This window comes from Chamaea fasciata, unplaced genomic scaffold (genome assembly GCF_029207755.1).
Source record: "Chamaea fasciata isolate MVZ Bird 193981 ecotype frontalis unplaced genomic scaffold, bChaFas1.0.hap1 SCAF_9, whole genome shotgun sequence".
Classification (NCBI taxonomy): Eukaryota; Metazoa; Chordata; class Aves; order Passeriformes; family Sylviidae; genus Chamaea; species Chamaea fasciata.
The window spans coordinates 8,620,002-8,636,005 of record NW_027094094.1 but is presented as its reverse complement, the minus strand read 5'-3'; the positions used below and the strand labels follow the sequence as shown (position 1 = coordinate 8,636,005).

At 41.5% G+C, this 16,004-nt stretch overlaps 1 protein-coding gene across 11 annotated transcripts in view; it reads left to right on the top strand.

The window, feature by feature from the left end:
* The window catches only part of TCF7L2 (transcription factor 7 like 2), a 172,857-nt gene that overhangs the window by 151,207 nt on the left and 5,646 nt on the right, over window positions 1-16,004 (top strand). For 4 of the 11 annotated variants that reach the window (XM_066190909.1, XM_066190908.1, XM_066190916.1 and 1 more), the window contains 6 exons: window positions 5,278-5,403; window positions 6,146-6,305; window positions 7,060-7,167; window positions 11,911-11,959; window positions 12,506-12,556; window positions 13,730-13,802. In XM_066190909.1, the coding sequence (XP_066047006.1) occupies window positions 5,278-5,403; window positions 6,146-6,305; window positions 7,060-7,167; window positions 11,911-11,959; window positions 12,506-12,556; window positions 13,730-13,802 (567 nt within the window). Of the gene's footprint in view, window positions 1-5,277; window positions 5,404-6,145; window positions 6,306-7,059; window positions 7,168-11,910; window positions 11,960-12,505; window positions 12,557-13,729; window positions 13,803-14,404; window positions 14,478-15,328; window positions 15,355-16,004 lie in introns of those variants that run through there. The other 7 variants (XM_066190919.1, XM_066190918.1, XM_066190914.1 and 4 more) reach the window with 5 other exon arrangements.

The window sequence follows — 16,004 nt, the reverse complement described above, 5'->3', positions numbered from 1 at the left end:
TAGTTTTATTTACAAACTGGTTGGCAGCACTATGTTTAAGTAATCGGTAATTGCTCCTAATGATAGTTTTATTTTCTGTTCATCTGATTTTCAGCCTGGTTAATTAAATCGGTGGAAGTTTAGACTTTCCTGATGGGCTGAAACAGCTAATCCATTTTGATGATGGCACATAATTAAATTAGCATGCATTACATAGCAAGGTTCCACATCTCTTCCCTGCTCTGTCCCTTCCTCTCCATCTCTGCAGTTTAATATATGAACGTTGGAACATCTTGGTTAGATGATCTAAGGAGGAAAAGGCTGGTGAGAGCTGGGGGGAAGCACACCTCATTGAGAAGTGGAAATCTGTACCTAGGGCTCATGATTAATGGGTGGGAAAGCAGTGTGCTGTGTGTTTTAGATAAGTAAAAAAAAAAACTAAAAAAATTAAATTAAAATGCTGGTCCAGCAAATAGACAATTGGAAAATCAACTAAAAAAAAAAAAAAAGTGTAGTCCCAGCACAGAAAAAAAAAAAAAAAAGTAGGCTGGGGAGAGAGCTGCAAATTTAAACAATGGTTCCCTCCCCCTATTTAATCTTTTTTAATATCTATAAAGGACTTGCAGCCATGGTGTGAGGCAAAGTAGAGCTTGATTTAGTTTAATTATTATTAGAGAGGCTAGTCATTTGAGGGAGGGGGGAGATGTGGAAGCAGGGGGGGCTATATTCCCAAGATAGACTTTATGAAAGGTATCTAGTTAAAAAGAGTACACAGCAAATTAAATACATTATTGTGGTAATGGGACGACAGAAGTAGAGGTCTATTATACTTATGGCAGTTATAGGAAATGTAGGCTCCTTGCCCTGTTCTAGCACATCCTTTGATATTCATTCCATTCAGCAGCAGGGCCAGGACTTCTCAGAATTAAGTGATGGGTCATTATACTTTAAACACCATGGAGAAGCCTAGATTGGCAATTAAACAGCACTTGCTGACACTCGCTTGTGCCACCCTGTGACCCCCTTTAGATTGAGTTGTTGGAGCTCGGGGCCCTCAGCCTGCTAAATTGGTAGCAGGCACTTCTCCTGACGAGGGCTGGCTCTGAAATCTGCCGGCTTCAAAGGGAGCAAGATCATGTATAAACCATAATGTGGGTGCACCGTGGCTCAAAAAATAAGGCAGGAATAGATGAAATGTTACAAGTGCAAGGGGAAAATGAGAGAATAATGACAAATCTAATGCAACTCAAAGCAGAATTGTTGCACAGAAAAATGCATCCCACTGCTTGTGCATAAAATCAAGGCAGGCAGATGACATCCAGTTAACAGAAACATGTCAACAGTGAAGTAAAGTGAGAGTGAGTAAGAGAGAAGCCCCTGAGACAGCCAGGAACAAAAAATTAGTTGTCCTTAACAAGTTAAGACTCATCATTATATTCTGGCTTGGAGCCATAAAAGGAGACAGTGGTGTATAATGAGCTGCTTAGAATTTTTAGGGTGTTTATTGCAATTCATGGAATACTTGTCTAGAGAAAAAAAAAATCTGGTGAATGTCTTAGGCGAAGGTGAGGGGTGTGCATATACACAGGGAGCCTTTCTTTTTGTCTCTGAGAGAAGCCCATGTGTGTGCACATGCTCAGGCACACGTGCAGGGGGATGAATAGATTTAAGGTGTTTATTACCCTTTGTTTCAGCCCAGAAACTTCTCCTCTGGTAGATGGGAACACTCTCTGGGCAGGCTGTGCTCCCATACATGGTTTCATGTATGTTTTCCCATGTCAGCCTGGGCTCAGCAGTGGGACAGCCCTTGTCCGGGTGTCCAGTGTGGTCAGGAGATTCCTGGCAGTGCCCACGCTGCCCTCCAGACATGCTGCTCATTGCTGGCCCTGGGCAGCAGCCGTGCAGGGCCCTGCTGCAAATCTTGCCTTTGCCCCAACAGTGAAGTCAGCACAGACCTCAAACCTCACCCCTCCATCCAGTTTTCCAGAGCCTTCCTTCAAAAGTAGTTCCCATCTTTGCCTGCATTATGGTATAGATATTTGGAGCCTATAGTGCTTCCCAACCTTTAGTTCCCTAAGCTTCGTAATTACTGTTCATTAGTTAGAGTGCACTTATGAATAGTTTATAAAAGGTTAATGGGTGACTAATAGTGATTTTTCATAAATGGTTTAGACTATTAAGGTATTGTCTTCAGGTTGTTTTAACCATTTACAACTCTTTGTTGTTGCTTGTAGCCTTGCCACACTCACATTGTACGCTTGTAGCATGCCTGTAACGTCTCTTGATCCTTCATTACCCCTCTGTAATATGCCTTTAAGGTAAAATGAGACAGGGCTAACTGAGTGATGGGCAAACAGTGGACCCACTATGAAAAAACAACCGCTGTGAGAGGAAATCAGGAAATAATTTAGCAGAATTACACCAGACAAACACTGCACAGCAGTTAAATGGTGGCAGTGGAAAATACCTTCTGTAATTGAAATTTCAGGGGAAATTCACTTTTGCTGAATGTAATTACTGAAGTTGGAGTGTAGCCAGGAAGTTAAAAATTAACACTCTTCCCCTGCTCATATTGCCATGTGAGTGGCTGTCTGCATGGAAATGAGCAGGCACTCAGACTTTGGGCTGAACCCTCATCCCACCCACGGAAGTCCATGAGATTGTGAGAACAACTTTGGGTTCTGGAGCATGTTTTCATAGCCCTAAACATAGGAAGGGGTGTGTAAGTCCAATAGGCAGCCTTGTGAATTGGACAGATTCACTATGAAAAAGTGAATGGTCATTGGTAATGAACACAGGAACATAATGTTCCTCATGGAAACTGCAACCCTGAAAATAACCACTGAGCTGCAGCTGCCTGGTGATGAAGGCTGCTGTCTGTGGAGTTTAGAACCCAGTGAGTAAAATATCCCAGCTGAAGTCAGTGGAGGCTTTGCCATCCTTCAGGCTTTCACAAAACATGTGCATGTTGTGCTCTGCACTCAGATTTTCTCCCTGCTGGTACATGCCCAGTGCACTTCACACTGAGCCTTCCTGTCAGACCAGCACAGCTCTTCCTGCCTGCTCTGTGAAGGAAGGCTTTTCATCTCTATCTTCATCCTTCATTGTCCCCTTGTCTCTGGCCTAGCCAGCTCCAGCAGCATAGTCCTCTCTGAAACACTAGGTCTTTTCTAGGACAGTCACTTGGTAGGATGTGTCTCAACCTTTTATCACTGTGCTTAGACTGCTTTCAGCGAGGTCAGTTTTTTGCCACTGGTTTTATTTTTGCTCATGTTTCTTAGTTATTAAAAAAAAAAAAATTCCAACTCATACTGCCAATTTTTATTTGCATTGTACTGTATCTGAAGGTCCCAGGTGCTGTGTGAACAAATTTTAGATATGTCCAATCAAAATACATACACATGGAAGTAGAGAGAGAACAGAAGAAAATAATACAAAGACCCAGTTTATGTCTTGCTGGTGGTGAGCAGATCTGTGGCAGAACTGGGACAAGGATTCCAGTCTCCTTTGCAGCCTCGACATTGTCTTCTGTTCTGACCTGCCATGAACCAAAGTATATCCTCAAATGTGTGCTTCTCTCCCAGCTACTTTTGTCAGAGAGTGGGAAGGCACTTGGACAACCCACTTGGAGATTTGTGTCCGTGAGTCTTTAGCAGAAGTAGGAATGACCATCTTGCTGCCCATTCTCCTCTTCCCTTGCCATCCCACCTTCCTGCCTCCCCTCTCTCCATGCCTTTGTTCGTGAAGAACTGCAATTCTCTACAACTTGAACAATTTCACATTCTCCCTGTCAGTCCTTGCTCTTCCCACCACTGCCTTCAAAGACAAAATAGTTCTGTCTAATCACCCTGAGTACTACCAGCTGATAGACAAAAGATCCTCAGAGCTTGTAGTGGACAGTGCTCTTGTTCATGAAAATACTTCTGTGTCATCTTGTGAATGTAGAGAATGTCTGTCTAGGCAGTCACAGGGGATGGGATTGTTAAGGCCAGTATTGAAATTTCTAAGAGGGGGAGATAAAGATAAACTCACTATATTTCTGATGCTTATACGTGGTGATATCCATAGTATATCACCCCATTTTAAATCCTATTGGATACGAAAAAATCATTGTATACTGATGATAGAAGTAATAATTATTTATCTATCCCGTTGAGTGCTCAATAATCTTGGGTTGTTTTACTTGGATCACATTGTTCAAAATCTGGGATGAGAGTGGGGATTTGCTGTGAGAAAAGCCCTTGCCATATCACTTTAATTTTGGCATCTTAAGGAAAGTAACTTCTGAAACATAATTTTGGGCTAGAACCCATTCCCTGGAAACCTGTTGACTTCAGTGGGAGTTTTCTAAGGGGAAGGCAGTCAGTCATGCTGTGCTTTCCTTATTCACTGCAAAACCTTTCTCAGACTGTTGAGAAACAATGATAAAAGTCAATCCTGCTTTTGAGAAGTTCATTCATTTCTGTTAAAATGTAAAAAGTCTGAATGATTGTGCCATGTTTGTGCTGTGGTCCCGACCAAGCAATTAGATTCATGCAGAAGGATTGCATATCCCTCTGAATCCACTTGCAGGACTGGGATCTGTCCATGTATATGACCATAAACCATAAAGCTGACAACATTTTTTTCTCTTTAGAAAGGCTAGACTGTTAAAGCCTTTCTAGGTTACTTTAATGGCTCAAAAATTTCACAATATCTTCCACTTTCTGTTAAAGCAATGTGGCTCAGAGATTTATCAGACACAAATAAATATTTTCTTTTGCTCCATCAACAAAATGTAGCTAATGAGGCGTCTATAAGTATTATCAAAAATGCATCTAGAATGTGTTGGCATTAATATTTTATTTTGCTGTCAATATAGAATAAAAGATGTCATCCTAAATTCACAACATGGTTCAAAACTACAAAAATTGATTCCTTGGCTGCCACACATAATTTCTTAGCAAAGAAATGGATGGACTGGTGGATTTTATTTCAGGTAACTGAAATTCCACCTTCATACAAGTTCATCCAGTTGAATTTGCCTTTTGTTAAAGATGTTAAAAATCATGATGTCTCGTGTCAGTAATGATAATGAAGGGGAAGATTGGCTTTAATGACATTAGAAGAGTCATTATGTTTAATTTATTGCTAATTAATGCTGCCAGCTTTCATATGCTTTGTCTAGCTGTCATGTGCTTGTAATATGCCAGTTGTTTTTTGTTTTTTTTTAGTTTTTTTTTATTTTAATGTGTGTACACATCCCTCCCCATTCATTCATTTTTATTCTGACGATTTACACAGCTTTCTCTCCTCTAGGTTTCCTCCACACATGGTCCCGCCACACCATAGTTTACATACAACTGGAATTCCTCATCCGGCCATAGTCACACCAACAGTCAAACAGGAATCTTCCCAGAGCGACGTCGGCTCACTCCACAGCTCGTAAGTTGTTTCTTCCCGTCTCCTCTTTGGGAAACCCAAAGCATCCCCTGTGCATGTGTGGCTTGTAAAAAGGCTTGGGTTTGTAATGTTTTTGCTGGGAAATACTTCTTCAGTTTCTTTTTTTTTCTTTTCTGTTATAATTGATTTGAATGTGGTTTAGCTGCCAAAGTGTGTAAAAATGATGGTAGCAGTCTTTGAGTCATTCTGTGACATAGGCAAGTAGTTAATAATTTCACCTGTTTCAATGAGGAAGTGGAATTTTCTTGATTGAGATTCAAGTTTCTTGACCAGTTTCTCTATTACTCAGTGCCTAGTTTGAAGCCTTGAGATAACAGATGCACCACAGGAGACAAAAAAATTGGGCATAAACGGCTTCTTCAAAGCTGCAGAGAGCTGGTATCCAGTTTATGTTTGAACTGACGAGAATCCATTGATGATGGGGTGTAATTATTTCCCCTACTGTCAGTCTCCAGCTCTCCCTGTGAGCCCATGTCCTTCCAAGGTTCTTGTAGGGGCTCAGAGGGTACTTGGTGATACTGCATAAACATGAGGTGAGTTTTCTTGTAATGCTCTTAAGACTGTTCCCATACAGCAGCCAGGGTGAAGGCTCTAGAGAACCTTCTGGTCTTCTTCCTAGAGATTGCTGAGGATTAATGCTAGAGAGATTTGAGGGGATTAATTTAACAAACTCACAAGGGGTTCTCACTGTGAGGTCTCTGTCTGTTGTATCTTTACTCTTCAGAAAACATCAGGACTCCAAAAAAGAAGAAGAGAAAAAGAAGCCACACATAAAGAAACCTCTTAATGCATTTATGTTGTATATGAAGGAAATGAGAGCAAAAGTTGTAGCAGAATGCACGTTGAAAGAGAGCGCAGCCATCAACCAAATCCTCGGTCGAAGGGTAGGTAACAAGGGACAAGCACAAGCAGGTCCTGAAGCTCGGTAGGATTCACACCTTCTGAATTCCTGTGTTTTTCTGCTGTTGTGAAAATGGACAGGGAGATTGCTAAACCAAAGGCCTTGGTATGTTTGTTTTTTTGTTTTTTTGTTTTTTTTAGTTTTTGCAGGCACTTCTTGCCAGTGGGGTCATGCATGGGGAAGAGGAGGAGTTAATTAATAGCACTGTTATTTCATTATCATTTCCATGACCAGTTGATAAAAAAAATCTTTGATTTTTATTTTGGCCTAAGCTAGGCAGAAAAGTAAATGGGAAGTGAAAAACCTTTGAGTATAGTACCAGTATCAGCACCTGTGAGAGCTAGAAGAGGGGTAGAAGTGCCAGCCGGGTAGACCACCTCCAAAGCTGTAACTGAGTTCTCACTCAGGACAAGTGGTTCAGATTCTGGACCATCTCCCCTGCTGACTGTTTTTGTTTAGATTTCTTAATTCTCCTCTCTCAACAGGAGACCAAGGGGTTGAGTGCATGTAAATGATTAGTTGTGGTTCAGTTGAATCAACTGCAGTTATAATCTAGAGTTGTAAATAAAATATGACTGTCAGCATGCCAGATCATCTGTCTTTATCTCTTTTTTTTGAAAGTTGTCTGTAACTGTATTTATGCGTATAAATAACACACTCTGCTGTTAACGTGCTTAAAAAAAATCCCCAACCTCTGGTGGTTTTTATTTTGTCTTTTTGTCTTCTTTCCACCCCAGTGGCACGCGTTATCCAGAGAAGAGCAAGCGAAATACTATGAACTAGCAAGAAAGGAGCGACAGCTTCACATGCAGCTGTACCCAGGCTGGTCCGCACGGGATAACTATGTAGGTTCCTATGTTGGTGGAAACTTTCTTAGTAGTAGAGCTTGTAGAAATGTCTGTGTGACCTGCTGAGCTACGTCCACACATTGTACACAAGCACTACATGGAGAGCCTCAGGACCCCAATCTGGTAACAACAGCGGGCGCTTCCCTGGGCGATACCAAAACTACTGGGGGGTAATTCCCAGCCCTCCACTTGGAAGAGGCTTCCCGGCTGGGACTAGTATGGGGTTAGAATTTGAGGATAACAGTAGAGCTCTGTGAAAAAAATCTTCACTTTTGCCAGCATCTGGAAATGCTGTTTGGCTTGCTGGTCATTTTGAATTTCATTTTTGAAAACAAAATTAAAAATCCACCTAGTATAGCTCCTCTCCTTTCTACCGAAAGAGATAAATCATTAGTGTCTTGTGCTTATCTGTGTGAGAGTGTAGTAGAAAGTGACTTATCCTAGCTTCAGAGAAGGACTGGCAAAACCAAAAGCATTATATTTTTGAAAGTCTTACTCTGAAATGGGGTTAAATGAATTATTCCATGCTCGACAGTTGTGTATTTTGTTTATGTTTTCTATTTCATGCCCATATTACCTTTTTTTTCCCCCTACCCTCCTCATTTTTTAAAAAGTATGTTGGAATTCACGATCAATTCATGGATTGTTTTTAAAATTGATTTCTCCCTCTACTTTTCAGGAAGCCTGTTTTTGAGCTAAAAGTGGTAGAATTTTTGTCTGTTAAAAAGCAAGGGCAGCTTTATAACCCCTAGTACTATATAGCTCCTTCCATGAAGGGTAAGCGGTGCAAATGGTGATAAGTGTTTGCAAGCCTAAGCCCATAAATTCTTGACAGATTTGTGGATCGGTGAGAGCTCTAAACCATTTTTAATAGGATTATAGCAACATCTTGATTTTTTTTAAGTTAAGTAAAAATCACCTAAAACTTTCAAGGTCTCTAACTCTGTAATAAACCCTGTTCTCTGCTGTCTAGTCACTCTTCCCTGCAGAGCTGGGGACTAACAGATCTAAGATAGATGCCAGTTTTGTGTAGAGTTACACATTACGGTTTTGTTGAAGTCTGCCTCTTCCATCCCCATCATCATCACTGCCTATTTTACCATCAATATTCTATTTTGCTGTATGTGACAATACTTGCCTCTGTGAATCTGCGTTTTTATATGTATGGGTGGGAGGAAGCTAGTTCGGAGTCTGGAGTGAAGCCAGGAGAAGCGGCGGCAGCTCTTTACACTCTTTTGCCATTTCAGTGGTGGATAATACATATGCTCACTTATTTAACAATATGTACTTAAGGACATTTTTTCAAATCCTTCTGTTTTCCTGATCATCTTTTCTTTCCACTGGGCTCAGCTCTCCCTCCTTGGTCATTACAGGTATACTTGTGTGTACTCAATTGTCCTTCTAGTTCAGAATATTCTTGATTCTGTGCTCCTCAGAGGAGACCTTTATTAAGCCTGATAAGGCACAGCTCTGCTTAGCACATTTTCCTTCCCTTTTCAGCACAGTCTGGCCTGAGTCTGTCAGACCATAGGCTCAAGGTAATTCCTCAGCACAGTGCAGTATCGTCTTCTTGGGTGTTCAAAAGGGAGTATAGGCTCGACTGAGGTTTCAGGAATGCTCATTCTGCACAGTGACTGTGCCACCGACAGATGGGCATGTACAAAGCCTCAGTGTTTAGGACCTTTTACTTTTGTCCTCACTGTGTGAACACTGAGAAACCCTTTCTTCTCAAGCTAAAAAGGACAGGATGAGAAAGCCGGTGCTTTCCCAGCGGCTTGATGCTGTACCCCCAAGTGACCTTCAGGGGGAACCTTCCTGCCTGAGGAGAGCGTGGTACCTTTGCATCATCCACAGGATTTATTTATGTCTCCTCTGCTGGTCCATTCACAGCTCTCCTGAGTGCCCCTCCTCCCTCAGCCGTTTGCAGGGTCTTGAGCCTTTCACACGTCTGGCAGGGGAGCGATTTTGGGCTGCTTGAAGTGGTTAAATTGTTAAGCACCTCACATCAGGCTCAAGGATAAGGCCAGCTGTAGCCCAGGTCTTCAGAGACCGGAGCAGTGCATTCAGGAAATGCAGCTTTCAGCCTCGTGGCTTGTTGGTGTCACAAGGCACGTTGGCTCTTCGTGAGATCTAATATAAGATGTTTAGCAGTGCTGAGTGCTGGACTCAGAAGTATGTAAGGGTCCAGCTACCTCACCCACTCCTTGTCTAGAAAATTAGTACCAAAGGACTCTGCAGACCTGTCAAAACCCATATTGGTTTGACTCCGGAGAGGGAGCTGCCAAAATGGTTAGCAGGTATTTACATCTGTATTTACTTGCAGTGTAAAAATTTATATAGTATGATGACAGAAAATGTTACAATCTGCTCAAGTCTTGGGAGAAAAATCTTAGGCAAAGAAAAAGTGTTGTCTTCTGCAGAGCACTTGAAAAACTGCAGCCACAGTTCTTTGTCTATCTTAAGTCCATATATTAATTTATCTGCATAGTCTAATATCCTCTTGTAGCCCAGAAACTGAACAAGCAAATCAGATTATTCTTCTCCCTGTTTCCTTTGAAAAGGGTGTAAAGAAGTTGGTGTGACCTCTGTCCATTCTTTGTTAGGAAGAGTTTTAAAAGCTTGTGTTGAAAAGGAATGAGAAATTCCTGGTCCCTGGCTGATATTCCTGTAGATCAGCTGTTTTTAACAGATTGTTCCCTAAAGGCATTACAGTACTTTTAATACCTGGCTTGAAGAGCTTGTGAAAGGCAGGTGACTCCTGACCTTTGTTGTGGCTGGCCCTTGAGTGAAGGAGTTATATGGTCTCAAATTGAAATAGCCTTTGAATTCCCAAATGTACTGCAAAAATTAGGCAAATTTGCCGCAGATGCAGTCTGTTAATTATGCCAGTGGCCTCCTTGAGATTAGATAAAAGTCGGGCTTATGATCTTGAGGCAGTTGTCTGGTTTTGGTTATATCGTTAAAAGCTGGAAAAATTCACTGATTTTCACAGAGTTATTGTCAATCTAGATCAATATAGATGGAGCAGAGTCTGAACCTCTTGCATCCATGCTTTTCCCTATTCTGTTCTCAGGGAGCTTTAGGAGCAACACTTGTCTGCCTGTCATGTTAGACTGATGCCTGCTCTAGCAATTGACAACTTTCATATCTCGAAAAATTACCTCAGAGGTGTCAGAGATTATTTGTCATCAACATCCAGGCTGCAGGGTTATGTGCGTGTTGTTTAAAGTTCCTTTGAGATGGACAGTGCACACAGCTTTCTCCATCTCCAGAAGGATCTCATAAACCTGGAAAAGCCTGGACAACAGGAGGGCACTTTACAGCCCTGAGCAAGCAACAGGGGATGAGTGCAGAAAACCCATGCCACGAGGCCAGGTTTGAGGAGGAAGACCAGGACAACGATGAATCAATGTCCTGCTTTCATGTTGGGGAATTTTTTATTAATACATGCCAGGAAACCTATCATAGGGAGCATCCCAAATGTGGATGTGTCATGCTGAAGCCCATCTTAACCATGTATCTGGAATCCATCTACTCAGAAAGATGTCCTCTGTGTGGTAGAACCTCTTGGCTTTCCCACATACATCCAACCCTTCTAAAGTTCAGTGAGATTCCTTCTTCCAAGATATGTTTGTTGCCCCTTGACCTCAAGGGACTGCTGTTCTGAGGTCTTCTCACCAGCTGCACTTGCTACTATGTCTTCAAAAGCCAGGAATTCTTGTGCTGTTCACAGCTGACATTGCTAGCCCAAAAGTTGTTACTTTAAGCATTTGGGGAGCAGTGAAAATGAAATTACTCTGTTGCCTGCACTGGCCTTGTTGTACTAGTCTGCAAACCCAGTACCTCAGTGTTAGAGGAGTTTTCTTGGAAAAATAGCTTTTCTCTTTTGAGCTATGCTTATTACTTCGTACTTTTTCTATTGGAAAGCAATTACTGTGTTTTCACAGAAGCTGGGCTCCCAGCTGCCCTCTCCCACACTGTTGGAAGCAGAACAGGCTTTTCTCCCTCCGGTCAAAAACAGTAACAAATTTCATCATCTTGTGGTACAGCATTTGGGAAAGGGATAGAGTTTAGCAAGATACTGCTGGTTGTTTCCTTGTGATAGAACAAAATGTGGGAAGGGTTTTGGCTATGTCTGGATTTTTTTTTCTTGTCCTGGCATTGCTTTCTAGGTGGTCAGTGGAACTATATAACTGTAGGTTAGGATTTGCTCATTACTGTGGGCTTCCTTATGTGCTTGAAAATGTTTGGTGTTTGGTCCTGAGAAACTCCAGGGGCTCAGTGTGACCTCCCTCTCCCCTTTCTAACCTCCCTCTCCTTCCCTTCCCTGCCCCATCAATACATGGCCACAAATGATTCTTGAAACTTCTGCATGTAGGAGTGTACACGTGTCAAATGTTTTTGGCTTCATGATGATCTTTGCTCAAAAGTAGCATCTTGCAAGTCCTTCTGCCCCTGCCCCAGCTGCCCATGGCCTTGGTGGGTGTTTGCACTGGGGAGGCTGCAGTGAGGTTGTCTGAAAAGTCACAGGGTGGGCAGGCAGAGTCAGTCCCGGGGTGCAGCATCTCCATGGGGCCTCCCAAAGTTCCCTGCACCGGGGGTGAGCCAGTGTCACACTTCAGTGTCCCCCCCTTGGGAGCTTCCTGCTCCAGCCGCAGCCTCATTGCTCGGCGCCCCCTTGCAAGGACACTTGTTCAGGGTTTTATTTTAATCCTTCTCCTTTGTGTATGTTTTCTGCAGGGAAAGAAGAAGAAGAGGAAAAGGGATAAGCAGCCAGGAGAGACCAATGGTAAGTAAAGATAAGTCTAAATCTCTTGCTTAGTGGAAGTGTGGCAGTCCTGGTGTGGCCCTTGTAGGTACGGGGGAGGTGGGCACAGGTCTCCTGGCCTCAGGGGAGCCAATCCCTATGCTAGACAGCTATTTTTTTTTTTTTTTTTAAATGCACTCCAATTATCCACGCGTTACCGCCCTCCTAAAACTAGTAACCCAGCCATTGCATGTCAGAGCCTCCTCGTGTGGCAGTAGCTGAGTTTGTCCGTGTAGTTGCCGAGCCTGTAGCCGCAGAGCCGTAGCTGGAATGCCTATGCCATCGTTTACCCGGCCGTCCGCTTCCTCCGCGTGCGCGTGTCCGTGTGCGTGTGCTATTAATTTGGGCTGTCCCTGGATGTCCTGATGCATGCCTTACAGTGGTAAATCGCACCCATCTTAAATTAAGGAGGTTTGCCATTCTATATAGGAAATTAGAAATACTGCATAGGCAATCTCATAGTGGATCTTGAAGAAGCCCTAACTTAGTTTTTTTGAAGCCTTTGTATAATTTGTTCTTTTTTTTCAGAACACAGCGAATGTTTCCTAAATCCTTGCCTTTCACTTCCTCCGATTACAGGTGCTAACGTCATTTTGAGTCATTTAAAATAGTTTATAAACTGCTTTTTAATTTTTTTTCCTGCCATTATAGATTTTAACATTAAACACTTATGACATTAAGAAAAAAATACCATCCACACGTTTTGATAGTGTTTATTATCTATATATCTTTATATCTATTATGTTTGATAGTATTTTTTAATTTTGTTTTTTGTTTTTGTAACAATTGCTATTAAAACAGTAATGCAGTAAAAATAACGCAAGAGTTGTACTAACTGTGCAAATTGAATATGCAGTATTTCTTTAAAGAGACTGATAAAGAATGGAAGCAAGTCAGTAATGAACCTCCTTAATCTAATGGCATTTTTCATGGCTCCCACTAAGTCTTCTCACATTAGCATGCATACGCATTTTTTTATTCTTATTTTAGTTTTGGATCTTTTTTTTTTCCTTTCTACTCAAGCCTATTCATTGCAATTCACTAGCTGTACTAACTCAGCACCTTGCCATGCTTTATGTTTTATTTTCTGGCTGATACTAACATACTCATTCCGCAATCTGCTTATTCTTATCCATTCTTTTAAATACAAATTAATGAAAACAAGTAAATTGAATGTTATTCCAAAAGCTGCATTATCCCAGGAGATATAATTTCTTTTTTTTTTTTTCTTTCTTTTTTTTTTTTCCTCTTATTTTGTATCTGAGTTGAAGAAAAAAGCATGTTCAGGATCTAACTTTCATACTCAGCTTCTTTTCTTCCTTTTTTCCCCCTTCTTAAAAAAAGAGAAAAAAAAGAATTAAAAAACCCAGTCCAAATCAATCTTGCCTGAAACATCCTGCTAGACCAACCACAAAGACTTTCCTCTACCTGCTCTCTTAAAAGGGAAAGAAACAGTCCTTTATAAAGGGATACTGCAGCTTTAATTGCAACAGCTAATCTCAAGAGTTAAATAAAAATGTAATTATCACTTTTTTTTAACTTTTAAATCAAAAGTCAATATTTGCAATTAATAACGAGGACATTGATTTTTATTCCCTTTTTTATTTTTATTTTTCCTTATTTTTACCTTTCTCTTTTTTCTCCCCTTTTCTCTCTTCCTCTCTCTCTCTCTCTCTCTCTCTCACTCCCCCCTCTCCCCTTTTCTTTTTTTCCTCTCTCCCTTTTCTGCTCGCTTTTCTTGAACTCATTCAGACCTGAGCGCTCCTAAGAAATGCCGAGCGCGCTTTGGCCTTGATCAACAGAATAACTGGTGCGGCCCCTGCAGGTGTGTATAGTTTTCCCAGACTCGCTATGGCTGATTTGCAGCTGGTTTATTTGGTACTTTCCCCTTTTTTTTCCTGCCTTGTTGCTTTGTAGCTCTGTGTTGTGATCTAGAAGACACAAGGGAGTGGGACACTGCCATCAGTAATCGTCTCTCCGAAAGGGTTTTGCTTTTTTTTTTTTGTTTTGTTTTCTTTGTTGGTTGGTTGGTTTTTTTTTCCTGCCTTCCTCTTTGCTGCTGCTAGCCAAAAAACCCACTGTAAAACAGCATCAACCTTAAGCCCATCTGATCCGTGGCTCAACCACACTCCTGCCTTCCAAGCCTCCACCCAAGGAAAGTCATTCCCAAAGCCCTTGATAACGCGGCACTGAGTGCAGTACCGACACCACACAGGCTCGTGGCTGTGTCGGAGATTTTTTTTTTGTTGTTTTCCTTTGGCTCATTGTGAAAGTCCTGTTTTCCTTCCTGCCCTTGGTACGAGGGGAGATTACCAAATAAAACGGAGGTGATTGAAAGCTGAACGTAGCTGTAGCTAAGATGACGCAGACCAAATGAGCTCTATCCACCATTGTGTTGTATTTTTTGTGTTTACCTTATGCTAACAGATGCAAATACTCCAAAGAAGTGTCGGGCATTGTTCGGGCTTGACCGACAGAGTTTATGGTGCAAACCATGCAGGTATAAAACTACCCACTAGGCCTTTGGGGAAATAAAAGCAATCTGTCCTCTTAGTGCATTTGTGTGATTTTATTTTTTTAATCTTTTTTCCCCACTCCCCACCTTTCTCTCTCCCACAGCATCAATTGCTAATAATCTTTGATCTTTGGAATTTCTTGCTAATTTAATGCCATTTTCTTTCTTTCTTTACCAATAACCTCTCCCTGGTGGTAGAACTGGGAACAAGAAAACTCAAAGTCCTTAAAGCTGGCAATTTTTTGGCTTTTTTTTTTTTTCCTTTTTCCAGATTGTCATCAAAATTAATGTTTAGCTGGACATTTATATTTTGTCTTTCATTTGGGTCTATGTCCCCTGCCTGCAAAGGCTTTTTAAAAAGGTTCTGGGATCTGCAGCACTAGTGTTGTTCTCATTATTTGAGATGTAAAAGCCAGTGTTTACAGCTTATATTGTATTCATTCTTTTGGTATTTGAAAAATTAAACAGCTACCTGTTGGCTTCTATGCCTCAGTAAGGTTTATATAATTTTTTTAATTATCTGAAATCTTTTTTTTCTAATCACAAAAATATATTTTTCTTAAATTTTATCCCAACAAGTGAGCTGTAAACGTCTGCGCTCTAGACAAAACTAATTACAACTTTAGTAGCACAGTTTCCAGCATTAAAAGGAGATGAAAGACATCAGAGAGCCCAAATTCCGGCAGCCCATGTTCTACTGGAGTTTAATTCCATGTGTAACTCAGTACGTACTGCTTTCTTGGTGGAGGGATACCGAGTAGTTCTTTTCTCATTCCTTTTTCCTTATATGATCGCATTTGGTTAAATTTGTTGTTTCTTTATTCTGATACAAGCAGTCTTTGAATTTGGAATATTATGATGGTAGGTATTTCAACCCAAACCACACTCTGTGTGTAGTGATTCCTCTCCCACATTTTCCCCTCTTACTCATGCCAGTCCCATGTGCTCCATCTCATTTAGAATGTAGCTCAGACGTCCATTGTATTTCGTGTATGCACGCAGTCTTGTCTGTGCTTAGTGTCGAGGAAACATGGATTGAGGGTGGTGGTGTGTGTCAATGTACCAGAGGAGGCACCAGAAGTGCCTTCTGCAGGTTGTGTGTTGTCCCATTTGAGGCACAGGAGTATGGGATGCTGGGTTTACGTGTCAGTACCAGGACATGTGTTAAACAAGCTGGGAAAGCAGCAGTGTCTTAGTGTTTAAAGGGAGAAGGGTTCAGTCCAGAAGAGCTGAGTAGCAGTTTCACTGTGTCAAGAGGCTTGAATCTCATGCTAGCCAAGGACTGCAGTGCTGTGTTTAGTTAGGCTCTATTCTGTGGTTACTTTGCTGCACACTATCAGCAGATATTTGTGTAGTCTAGAGATAGAGTATGTGAAGCATGTCAGGCTCTGCATGCCAAGTACCAGAACTGAGGGCACATCATGTTTGTGTTGTTTTATCTTTTCCTGGCTGCTTAAGTAAGCAACATACTTTTAAAGCTACATTTTATCAGCAAGGAAACTTTTTATTTGG